Below are 13,427 nucleotides of genomic sequence, written 5' to 3'. Positions count from 1 at the left end.
ATAGCAGTTTCAGACTATCCAAAGGTATTCAGAAGGGATAAAGGAACATAAGACAGTTTAAAATTTTCACATGACATTTTCTGACAGTAGCTCAGTGTTTGCTTTGTGTTTTAGTCTATGACAGGGTAAAGTAAATATTGGAATCTAGTTTGTACTCTTACTGGTTTTCCATAGAATGATCTTACAGAGACTTGTCTATGTCCCTTTTTCTAGATTCCTGGAAACCTGCTGATACTGAAGGCAAGAAGCAGTATGACAGGGAGTTTTTGCTGGACTTCCAGTTCATGCCGGCCTGTATACAGAAACCAGAGGGCCTACCTCCCATCAGTGATGTGGTTCTTGACAAAGTAAGCTGTATACTCAGAGAAAGTTCTGCCTTTCTGTAGGGAACTGGTTTCAGTTATCAGTACAGCTGTGTGAAGTACGAGCAATTTTTAGGACTTGTGAGACTAAATGTGTTTGAATTAAAATATATAATATTTAAGTATTAGAGTTTTCCTACATATTGTTGGATTTGGGGTTTATTGTAGAGTACTGTAAACTTGGGGTTTGGCCCATATTTGAGTGGTAACGTTTTAAAATTCATTAATTACCTGCTTATTATTGCTATTGCCTAGTGATGTGAAAAATGTGTGTCTGCCGGGTTAATATGGCTAAAGTGATGTGGAGCTCTTTCTTCACTGTTCTAAAATTTCAGTATGGAATTAGAATGGCATTAAGGACAGGTCAGATGCCTGAGTGTATTTGGCAAATCAAACTTAAGTGGTAACCAACGTAATTCAAATAATGTTATATCTCAAAATTTCCCTAATACATACTTATAGTGATTACTTTTCAGTTTGGGTAAATAAATAGGTACCTTTTTTCTTTACATCTGATCTTAATGGTGCATACAGGAAATTAGTACAGTGTTTATTTTGTCTTTATTAAATTAAAAAGAGTAGAGTCAGATGTGTATCTGCCCAAGTAATTTTATGTGTATCAGTGATGAACCAGTGATGATGACCACGCTTAAAATATTTTTGTTTTGAGGGGCGCCTGGGTGGCAGAGCGGTTAAGCGTCTGCCTTCGGCTCAGGGCGTGATCCCAGCGTTATGGGATCGAGCCCCACATCAGGCTCCTGCGCCGTGAGCCTGCTTCTTCCTCTCCCTCTCCCCCTGCTTGTGTTCCCTCTCTCGCTGGCTGTTTCTATCTCTGTCGAATAAATAAATAAAAATATGTGTATCAGTGATGAACCAGTGATGATGACCACGCTTAAAATATTTTTGTTTTGAAGAGAAAATATTAATCCTTATTGAAGTGTAGAGGGTAACTATCTATCAGAATGAGATCCACCTCTTGTTGAGATTTCCAGCAGCTGCTTATCAAGACCTTATATGTATTATTTTTCTCTTTTATAGCAACAGGGTTTCTTATTTCTCTTGGTATATAAGTCTTCTCTCTTAGGTACTTATGTGACAGTGCTATTTTGAGACTACTTTAGAGGGTAGGTTTTACATACACTAAATTAGATTATCCTCTAGAAAATATTCTTTCTTGTCTGCCTACCTCATTGGTTTCTAACTTCACCCAATTATTAGTTGATTTCTCCCTGAGCTTTGTTTCATCTACAGTCACAATACATGCCTATACGAAGCCATATACTTCCAATTAACAAGGCAGATCGAGTGAGATTTTAATCGAGTGATCACACATGAAAAATATCTCCTTTAGAGACTTACTCTTCACTCAGAATATTTGCTTTGCTAACCATAAAACGACAGCAACAAAATTGACATATGTGATATCAGAATTTTTCAAAGCAAGTCCTCTGATGTCCTGGTGAATATCTTGGGAAAAATCCCCAAATTTGTCCCTAGTTCATAGGATCTCATAGCTTTTCTTGTGCCGTTCTGCTGGTCCTTGAATGTCTATTGAGCCAATCTACTGATGGTGTCTAGCCTCTCCTCAGAAATTTTAGGCCTGATCAGTCCCAGGGCACCAGAAAACAATTGCTGGCCTAAGTCCAGAGAAGCTACCATGGTTCAGATTGGACCTCGCTGCCTCAGAAAGCCAGCCCTCATCATTTTAGCTGACATAACTTTTCAGTCTGAGTTTTTACTTTTTTTACACTGAATGTTTTGAAACTTGTGTTAAGCTTTCCTTTGCTTCTTCATGCAGATCAACCAACCCAAATTGCCAATGCGAACTCTGGATCCTCGGATTTTGCCTCGAGGACCAGATTTTACTCCAGCCTTTGCAGATTTTGGAAGGCAAACCCCTGGTGGAAGAGGTGTACCTGTAAGTGCAAGTTCCCTACAACCCAATTAGTTAGAAACTGTCGTAGACTTGAAGACATCTTGTCTAACGGCAAGAAAGCGGCTTTTTTCGTTGATTCCTCTAACCAAGAAGAAATAGAAGAGGTGAAGACTGTCTTTCCCATACTAATATTAAAGGAAATAAAGAATACATTTGAGTCATTTTTACTTGAGAGAAGCTGGTCTTCATTAATTTGGTCTTGATTTTTTTTTTCATATTTTTTCAATTGAAATGAACTGCAGATGGGTTAAAAATAGAGCCAACCTTAAATAGGATTCCTGTTTTATTTTGAGGTGTCCTGATATAGTTGAGATCTCTGATGACATTCAGCTAATGGTCATCTCTTTGTCTTTGTTTCTACAGATTTGCAAAGTGCAGAGCAGGCATGGATTGCCAATTCTGGAACAGAGCAAAGCCCCAGCTTGCACTCCACTGGCGATGTCGCACCCACCCCTGAAGAGCCTGCCTCTAGGGGTGCGCTGAATCCTTTTTTTTTTTTTTTTTTTTAACAATAGTCTCTGGTGTTATGATATTTTCTGTTTTGTTTTTCCCACTTATTATAGGTTGTGAAGTCAATATATGAACAAATGACATGTACAAAAGAGTGCAGTATTGGTAAACTGCAGGTTGCCTTTACACCCCCAGTGGCAGGCTCTTCAGCGGTAGAAGTGACATCACCAGTGGAGTTATGCTGGGGCACTGCACTGTGCAAGATGTGGCAGGCTGTGCCTACTCCATGCTTTGTAGACTTGCAGAAAGCGTGGGGGAAAGTTGCCAGTGATGTGACTACCTGTTTTTCCCAAATGGGAATGGTATAGAGAGCACTTAATTTAAACTTCTGGAGGAGCTTGGAGTTTGACGTACATTTGCAGATCATCCTTTTAAGACTATTTTATTGTAAAAATATTTTTATTTAAGGTGACACTTTTTATTTTCCCCTCACCTTTTTATTTCTGGAATGGCAACTTTTGAAACCTGCTTTGAAATAAGACTGTACCATCAGGAAACAAATGTCACTTTGTAGATATTTGAATTATTTGTTGTTTGCCTGCAGCCAGTGATTAAAAATATTTCAGGGCCTACAATATGTTGAAGGCTTTGTAAAACCTACAGAAAATCTCCTTAATTTGAAGCATATTATTTATTGAGCATTACCATCTTAACAGTATCTCTGTGTGTGATACTCTGTTCTCACACAGGTTGGAAATTTAATCTTTATTTTCTGTAAATACTAAATTAAAATTTTTCTCAGGTTTTAATTACCTCAGCAGAAAGTCTTAGAAAGCAGCTTTCTAGAAACCATTTGATACCTTATTTTTCAACATTATTTCCCTTTTTGGTGGTGTAAAGTTGTATTTCTGTTAGCGTTGATTTTTGTTTTTGTTTCAGTTTTGATTTATATCTTTGTTTTGCCAAACATTGGAAATAATGTTGATGCCATTTTGATTAGTCTTTGGCTAACAGCATCTGTCATTATCACATTGCTCTTGTTTTGTTCATATGTCACTCACAGGAGGTATGATTTGCCACATCTCCTCCTCCAGTGTATACTGCCACTTTTCATCACCAGCTTGCTATTGTTTAATAATTAGATATTACAAAAAGGAAGTGCTGTGGATTGAGAATAAGCTATGTCTCTTTCAAAATACTGAAATTAGAAAATTAATTTTAAAATTACCACAATGTATGTTTGCCCAGTAATCTGTCTGCTTACATATGTAAATGAGGTGTTTGGTACAAAGTAATGTGATTGGAAATGAGCCATTATCAGGAATTTGTAATGTCTCGAAAAAGGTCAGCTTTAGTTACTTCACTTTCTTTAAATAGCTCTGTCATGTGCCACAAACTAATTTTTAAGTAAAATTGTGATCCGTCAGAGTATACTGATATGTTAAGCCTAATGCAAGTAATTATTCTTCCAGCATCTCCCGTAGCTAACAAACATGCCTCACTTAATTTGTCCGGCTTACTTTGGCATATTGTTGTGGATTCAGATGGGAATTTTGTAGGATATAGCTATGTAACATATAAAGGAACAGTTAATAATGCTGTTTGGGAAAAGAAGCAACAGTTCTGCTCTTCATCGTTTTTGGTTCTATACCTCTAATCATTTTTCCCAGCCTCCCAATTGGCTTATAAATGATTACCATCCAAAAATAAGATCTACTAGACTTATGCTTCATGGTGTGACTTAAGTAACTATGGCTCCTACTATAAACTTCTCTGCAAAAGACTTGAATGGGTAGCAGTTGTTTTAACATGTCATATGCAGTTACATAACATTTCAAACAAACATAAAGGTCTTTTGATGGATTAGTAACATAAATCTGTTGGAAGCACTCAGGCAGTATGCTCTCTCTACTTTTTTAAAAAGTCAAATTACTCAGCAGGTGTGATGTTAATTTTAATAGTAATCTGGGCAAATATCACAGAAAGTACCCCAAAAGACATGTATTGAGGAAGAGACAGTGGACCTAGACTAGTAATTTACCATTCATATTTATTTCAGTTAGCTTTTAGGTTAGCTGAGCTATTACAAAAATTCTAAGGACAAAGAGGTTTCCTGAGCTTATATCATCCTTCCCTTTCTCCTTAAAGGAACACTTGGCTATCTCTCTTTAAAACTTGGTAGGATGAATATTGGTCCTGTTTTCTTTGGTTATTCAGGTAAGCAGAGGAGTTTAAGGTTATAGTGTATGAATGAGATAAGAGCAATGTATACTGAATTCTAAAACAGAGATGGGTATGATTTTTTATTTAATACATTTAAGAAAAATACATGAGAGTGGTTAAAAAAAATTTAAAACTCAGTTCACCTGGGGAAAAAACATGCAACTCACTAGTTAATGCCAGATTTTTTTAAAAAAAAGATTTTACTCATTTATTTGATAGAGCAAGGGAGCACAAACAGAGGGAACAGTAGAAGGAGAGGGAGAAGCAGGCTCCCCGCTGAGCTGGGAGCCTGATGCAGGGCTTGATCCCAGGACTGGGATCATGGCCTTAGCCAAAGGCAGATGCTTTACCATCTGAGCCACCCAGGCGCCCCAGTCAGTGCCAAATTTTGATGTTTCATTTGAGTTGTCACATTTTTGGACCCTGAGCACATTACACCTTAAAATTCCTCTGCCAGCCAGGAAGTTCCTTTTCCAACCTGGATTGTCCTTTAAGCAAGGAGACTAGGCTCATTTATATATACACACACACACACACACTCACACACACTCACTCCATAACTCTTTAATTTTATGTGTGTTTAGTAAATAAATCATTCATTATATTTGATGCGTCTTTTGAAGGATGCTATAAATTTGACAATTTGTATTAAATTTTCCACACATAAAGGACATGAAATGTTTAAGGTTACTTCTATCTATATAGATAACAGTTTTTAAAAAGTTCCTTTTCTTCTTTGATATTGATGGTAACTTAATAGTTTTTAAGGTCCTTTTATATGCCTTATATCCCTGATCCTCATAATAACTTTGAGGCATTTAATGTACAAGAAAGCCTAAGTTCTTACAACAAAGTTCAGAGACTTGCTCACAGTAACTTTGCTCATAAGTAGCAGTATTGAACTCAAAGTCCACAGTCCTTTTTCTCTTGTAATCTGCCTCTTTTTTCCGCTATACCATAGTCCTTCCAAGCATTGATGTTCCACACAGTGATTTCATTTTCAGTGTATAAGCATAAGTACATTAGAGATTCGTTTATTAAGTGTGTTAAGCATTTTTAAGTATAACAGTTCTGTTGAAGACACAATATTCTTGGTTACATATTTGTGAACAGTATCTTTCTTAGTTGTATCCAGTGAACTAAATAATAATTTTCAAGGTCGTCTTGGAAACTTGCACATAGGTTATAATACCAACTTTTTATCTGGGACTAACAGCTTATGTTATCTTTTCAAAACTCACTTTCCTTTGAAACATCGTTACCTATTTAGTAATATTTCTCACATCGCTATGCAGTTCACTTGAAATCCATACATATTTGTCATGGAGTGGGTAAAGAGATTTGGCATAAGTCCTGTTTACTTTCTGGATTCACATCTCACTGCATATTCATTGATGTTTCCAGTAAATACTTTTTGGAAATGGAAATTTCATACTTCATTCAAACATGATTAAAATTATATCCCCAAATTATGATTACTATGGCTCTTATCTGATTTTGACATAGTTACCTTGCATTACACCCACTAATCTTTGTTCTTGACAAATTTTTATGTGCAAATTCATGGATTAATTTAAATCATCCTGTGATATAATTGTTTATTTGAACCTATCCAAGCACTGATAAAGATTTTAACCCACACTAGTTATCCATTCTAGTTTACACTAGAATATAACCTGAATTACAAAAATCAGATAATATTTGGTGTGCTGCATTCTCTTATCAGAATTGTTTTGTCTGGGCTACTATATCAAAGTTTTAGTTATAAATAAGTATTTTTATAGTAGTACTGTCCAGTTTAGCAACTGCTTCCTGTTGGTAGTTTTCCAGTGTGATCCTCTTCAGTTCTTTTTTAGTTAAACTGTGTGTGGTGCCTCGGGTTTTTTAATGTGTACCACATACTCTGAAATTGTATCATTTATGCTGAGTACTTAGCTGGGTATATTTGACAAGATGGTTGTGTATTGCCCAGGAGTTCTATCTTTTGATCCTGACACATGCTTGATACTGCTGTGTCTGATTAGGGCAGGTGGCGAAGTATAATTCTGAGAATGAGTGTTTTTTAAAGGCTTTCAATCTTACCAGTTTCGGCCTCAGAACCTGTTTTTTTATATAAAGCATGAAATTTAAGTTTCTACTTCCTTCTCTGAAGCTTCATATAAGTTAAAAAGGGTAGTATTGGGGCACTAAGTGAGATATGATTCTGATCTATATGCCTTGTGTGAAGTTTTTTTCCTTCCCTCTTGATGTTTAATTACAATATTTACTCAGCATTTAGAAAATGGTATATCAGGGCTCCTGGGTGGCTTGGTCAGTTAAGCACCTGACTCTTGATCTCAGCTCAGGTCTTGATCTGAGGGTAATGAGTTCAAGCCCTGCTTAGGCTCCATGGTGTGGAGCCTATTTTAAAAAAGAAAGAAAGAAAGAAAATGGCATATCACAAAAGGGAAAGGCTGTCAATATGCAACAGATCTGGAAGGAACAGAACTTACTGTCAAACCAAATGTTTAATTTTGAAAAGCTATTTCCTGGCATCTAAGGTGGCAACTGTTAGGGACATTTTAATACACAGAATGCAACTTTTACTTCATTATCTCTTGCAGTAATTGTTCTTAATTGGATGGCCATTATGACATGCCAACAAGTGTTTTTAACAGAGTGAGTATAGTGGGACTCTAGCAGGAACTAAGAACGGACAAAGAGAAGACATTTTTTTCAGGATACAATTTAGTTAAATCTCATTTAATGATTTAAGAAAGACTTATTTTAGTATTTCTGGCCCAGGAAATTTAGAAGGATCCATTCAAATCTGTAGTAAGGCTGGATATCTATGCTATAAAGAATTTTTGTGATAAAGTTATATTTGCATTTCACATTGGCAGTATAGAAACCTAGTTTTTGAAGCAGTTTTGTGACTGTGATGATTACTGCCTGTGAATTTGTATAATTATTCAAGTGAGCAGTCCAAAGTCACACAACTAGTAAAAAATAAAGCTTCAGTTTGGGGGTACTCTTTTTTGTTAGGAACAATAGTATCAAACAAAATTTTCCATCACTTTGTCTAAATTAGGACTTCAGGATTAAAAACTGGAGTAGTGGAGAACATTACATGGATGGTATTCTAAGGTTGTCCTCTTACCTTCTCCCCCCAAAAAGATCACATCTAAATTGAGTGCTTAATACCCACCTTTGCATCTAAGAAGTGTTTAGTGTGATCATCAGGTTGGACTTGAGCAGCACAACAGAGGCAGTAAATTTTAAATACACTCGGTAGATATAATAAAGAATATTCTTGTCCTAGTTGTTGAATGTTGGACCACGAAGATCTCAACCTGGCCAGAGAAGAGAGCCCAGGAAGATCATCACAGTCTCTGTAAAAGAAGATGTGCACCTGAAAAAGGCAGAGAATGCCTGGAAGCCCAGCCAAAAACGAGACAGCCAAGCTGAGGATCCTGAAAACATTAAAACTCAGGTGAGAAGAGAAGCACATTTTAACATTGTTTTGGAAATATAATGCTGTTGTTTTGATTTGCTTAACTTGTTATTTTGTCCTATTAGTATACCGAGAGATTTTAGTTCAAGATTTTTGGGTTGTTTTTTTTGTTTGTTTGTTTTTTGTTTTTTTGGTTTTTTTGTTTGTTTTTTTCTTTTAAAAGCATTATTCTAAAATCTTTAGCGTAATGTGCCAGACAACATACTTTTTTCTTGTTTGGTTTTCAAAATACTATATCTAGAGGGTTTCTATGTCATAGTCTTTGATCATTTAGGCTTAGATCAATGCTTGCTTTTCTTATAAATGTGTTTTTAGATTCTCAGTCAGTACCCTGTGCTAGTGTAGTTAGCATACTGCTTTATGTCTCCTTGTCAGGCCTTCATTTCTAATAAATTAGAATTTAGAAACCAAGCTTGTTTTGGAGTCTTTGGAATAAAATTGAATTCTTTGCATCTTTCTATGCATACCTGCCTGCAGAACTCATAGGGTAAATTGAATGAATTCCTTTAATCCAAACAGTTATTTTTGTGTGTGAAATTAAGTCTTCATTCATCATTTGCTGTACACACAATGCCATTTCCTATACTTAGATTACTTCTACTACCTTTTTTGGATTTTTTGCTTCTAGGCACCAAGACTAGAGTCCCTTCTTGATTTTTGCACCTGTACCAGAGTTAGGCATCACAGATCATATGCTGACTTGTCAGTGTCTCGTTCCTTAAATATCTTTCCTCTCATTGTGAATAGTTTAATACAGCAGCCAAAAGCTTCAGCTCCGGAGACAGGCAGGTTCTTTTAGGCAAGTTCTTAATTTCATCTGTAAAATGAAGATACTAATATTACCTACCTCATAGGGCTACTGTGAAGATTGAATTAAGTAATATAAACCAATTGGCATGGTTCCTGGAGCCCCCGACACAGAACCACAAACATAGTAGATACTCAGTATACTTGTTAAACAAAGAAACTAACCAAAAAAGTTGATACAAATCAAGACCAAGATGAACTTACTCATCACAAAGCCATGCTGTCAGCCTTTAATTGGCTGCTTGTCTTTGTTCATCTTTCTAGTGATTTCCCCAGATATTTGTCCCTAAGAACATCCATCTCCAGATTCACTGAAATCAAGTACCTAATCTTTCCCGAATTTCTTCTCAATGTATCTCAACCTCGGTTTAGAAATACCATCTGGATCTCTCCCTCCAATCACTCTGAGAATTGCTGATTGATAAGGGGCCTAAATGGCTTGCAAACATAGGTAAAATTCCTGCTGCATCTTTATCACTAAGATGAAGAGGTCTTGTTTTAGTAGTTAAGGCACTTATATTAGTGCCTCATTTCATTAGATTCTTGGAGCAGCTATGAAAGTGGGAATAGATATTTTCCTTCTTTTACATATGAGAAAACTGAAGCTTTGAGAAATTAAGTTACCCCAGGTGTTGTGGAATAATCTATTTGTTGCAATTTGTAATCTGCCTCTGTTTACTTGGTAACAAAGTTCTCCCTATTATTGGTTAAGTTTTATTTCAGAAACATAATTTTACTGTGTTGAGGTATCATTCATTAATTGGATAAGTTTTCTTTAGTAAAAAGATAAAGCAAATCCAGTGGAGAATTAATAGACTTCTTTTTCAGGGTGAATACAATCCTGTTGTTACTGATATTTTTTCTTCCACGTATGGTGGATCTTTGCTCCATTCCTTCTCTTTTTTGTATACATCACGTTGTCCTGGTGCTCCTGCTAATCCTGTTTCTTTACTTTTTTGTCAAATTAGTGGTTTTATTGTTGCCTCCACTTCGAAAAAACTCTTTCACTCTAACTTCATTCTTAGCACTGTATTTTAACAGCACTATGACTAATACCGATGATTTTGTTTTTCCTGTATCGTAAGGTTTCATCTTCTCCTTGAGGCAGTTGTAGGAAATCATTGCCTTATGATTTGTCTAGACTCCAACTGCATATACTACTGTGGTGGTTCCACTGCTGCGGTCCCCTGCTTATGTCTGTCTTCTCTTCTCTTGCTGCAACAATTCCTACTACTTCTGCCTGACTCTTCTACTTGAAGGACTGATTTTTATATTTCTACCCTAGCTTTTAACCTGTCTTTAATGACCTCATTTTCAAATAAAAAAATAAATACCTCATTTTCTCTCACAACTCACATACTAGTCCTTTGATCTTTCCTTGTTCTCTATTCCCAAAATAGAAAACCCTCACTAATAACTCCTTCCTAAAATGTTTTCCCTTTCTAAAATGTCTTCTTCCCTTTCTTTTTACTTCACGAGTTGTTTTCTTTGTTGTTTGTGGTTTTTAAAGATTTTGCTTATTTGTTTGAGAGAGAGAGCACGAATGTGGGGGGGGTGGAGGAGGAGGGAGAGGGACAAGCAGACTCCCCACTGAGCAGAGAACCCCCATGCAGGGCTCGATCCCAGGACCCTGACATCATGACCTGGACACTTAAGTCAGACGTTTAACCGACTGAGCCACCCAGGCACCCCTAGTTGTTTGTTTAGTTTTAATTTGAGTATAGTTAACACAGTCACTTAGTCAGCTCTTTTTATCCTTCATAACCTGACCCAGTTCTCATTTGCTGACTAACGCATTGCCTCTGACCTCTCTTGTACATAAACTGCTCCCTTCTGTGGCTCCTAATCCATCTGGTGTTTGCTCATTACCTCACTTAAAATTATCTTGTCTCTGCAGCTGAAGTTCAGTGGTCTGGAACACAGTAACTGTGCCTGATGCTTTATTTGTACCTAACAGAATTTGTTGGGCCCCAAGTAGATATCTGTTACAGTGAATTAATAATTTTTAATAAAGTTGTTGTTTGATGCCGATTTCTTTTTTCATTGAGGTATATGTTTCAGTTAATACACTGTAATGATTTAACATTTGTGTATATTACAAAATGACCACCACTATTAGTCCAGTTAACATCTGTCATCATGAATAGTTACAAATTCTTTTTTCTTGTAATGAAAAGTTTTAAGAGCTACTTTCTTATCAACTTTCAAATATGCAATACAGTATTAACTGTAGTCACCTTGCTGTTCACTACTTTAATAAATTACTTTTTTTATCCTAGTTTTTAAGCTTAGATTATCATCTGAAATATTTGAGATATTTGAAAGTTGTGGGTTTTTTTCTCCCTCCCTCCGTCTTTCTTTCTATCCTTTCCCTTCCCTTCCTTTCCCTTCCCTCCTCTCCCTCCCTCCCTCCCTCTGCCTTTAGTAAAAGTCTTTCTCTCTTTCTCTCTCTCTTTCTCTCTTTCTTAGATTTATTTACCCTAGAGAAAGAGAGCACAGTCACATGTGCAGGTCAGGGATGGAGGGAGAGAGAGAGAGAGAGAAACTCAAGCAGACTCCCTGCTGAGTGTACAGCCCAACGTGGAGCCCCATCCCAGGACCCTGAGATCATGACCTGAGCCAAAACCAAGAGCTGGCCAGTTATTGACTGAGGTGCCCCAAGGTTGTTTTTGTTTTTGTTTTTGTTTTCTTAAAGCACAGGTTGTCTTAGACCTCACCAGTATTCTCAGTTGATAGAGGCAATTGAGAGAAGTTTGGTGACTTTCCCACCCCTAAGAAATTTAATTTTTTTTGTAAAAGCAATGCTGACTCATTGCTGAAAAACCTAACTATATAATTTTTAAAGATTTAAATAGATTTATTTACTGTCTCCTTCGTAGAGGACACGTATCTTAAAAATTCTTATATTCAGATATCAGTTTTTATAGGGATCAAATAAAACATTTTATAGGCCTTTTCAGTTAAATCATGGTTTCATGGATTTTTGCAGCTTCATATTTTACTGAGGCATAATTTACATTTAGTAAGCTTTACTTTTTGATGTATAATTCTACAACTGATGAACACACACAGTCATGTAACTACCACTGCAATCAAGATATGATGTTTTTATCAGACCCCAGAAATTTCCTTGTGCTACTTTATACCCATCTTTTCCCTGCATGCCCACCTCTAGCAGTCACTCATCTGTCCCAGTAGCACTGCTTTTTCCAAAATATCAAATAAATGGAATCATTTTGAATATAACTTCTTTCACTTAGCATATTACATATGAGATGCATCTGTAGTCATTACATGTATGATTAGTTATTTTTTTATTACCTATTAGTATTCCATTGTTATGGATATACCACAGATTGTTTATCCATTCACAGTGGAAATAATTTTCAGGTTTTGGCCATTATGAATAGAAGTGCCATAATCATTTATGTATGGGGTTTGTGTGAACATAAGCTTTTGTCTCTTTTGGGTAAAATTGTAGCTATGACATCCATGAATTGTCTGGTAAATGTAGGTTTGGCCTTATCAGAAAATGCCAAACTGTTTTCAGAGGTTGCTATTGGACCATTTTGCATTTCCACTGGCAAGGAAGGCGCAAGACTCTCAATTATTCTGCTTCTTCACTGGCACTTGTTATTTTCTGCTTTATAAATTTGAACCATTCTAATGGATGTGTGGTAGCATCGTGTTGTTTTAATTTGTTTCCAAATGAATAATATATTGAATAAACATATCTTTTCTTGTGCTTATTTGCCATTCTTGTATCTTCTTTAATAATATTTCTGTTCTTTCGCCCTGTTTCATTGGCTGGTGGTTTTCTTATTGTTGATTTTTTGAGAGTTCTATGTATAGTCTGGATACAAATCTTTCATCAAATGTGTGTTTTGCAAAAATTTTCTTCCAGTCTGTGGTTTGTCTTTTCATTCTCTTAATAGTGTCTTTTGCAGAAATGAAGTTTTTAACTTTGATCATGTTGAATTTATCAACACTTGCATTTATAGGTTGTACTTCTGCTGTCATATCTAAAAAAATCTTTGTATAACTCAAGAATACAAAATTTTTCTCTTCTAGAATTTTAGTTTTAGGTTTTACATATCTGTGGTCCAGTTTTAATTAATTTTTGTATTTCATGCAAGGTATGGATCAAGACCTTTTT

At 36.0% G+C, this 13,427-nt stretch overlaps 1 protein-coding gene across 28 annotated transcripts in view; it reads left to right on the top strand.

Moving 5' to 3' along the window:
• Window positions 1-13,427, top strand: part of EIF4G3 (eukaryotic translation initiation factor 4 gamma 3) — a 315,445-nt gene that overhangs the window by 237,324 nt on the left and 64,694 nt on the right. For 25 of the 28 annotated variants that reach the window (XM_034645782.1, XM_034645798.1, XM_019808886.2 and 22 more), the window contains 4 exons: window positions 214-347; window positions 2,161-2,280; window positions 2,662-2,772; window positions 8,273-8,443. In XM_034645782.1, the coding sequence (XP_034501673.1) occupies window positions 214-347; window positions 2,161-2,280; window positions 2,662-2,772; window positions 8,273-8,443 (536 nt within the window). The remainder of the gene's footprint in view (window positions 1-213; window positions 348-2,160; window positions 2,281-2,661; window positions 2,773-8,272; window positions 8,444-13,427) is intronic. The other 3 variants (XM_019808880.2, XM_019808883.2, XM_019808882.2) reach the window with 1 other exon arrangement.

This window comes from Ailuropoda melanoleuca, chromosome 2 (assembly GCF_002007445.2).
Source record: "Ailuropoda melanoleuca isolate Jingjing chromosome 2, ASM200744v2, whole genome shotgun sequence".
In the NCBI taxonomy this organism is placed as follows: Eukaryota; Metazoa; Chordata; class Mammalia; order Carnivora; family Ursidae; genus Ailuropoda; species Ailuropoda melanoleuca.
Note: the sequence above shows the minus strand (reverse complement) of the source record. Positions and strands in the feature narration are given on the sequence as shown.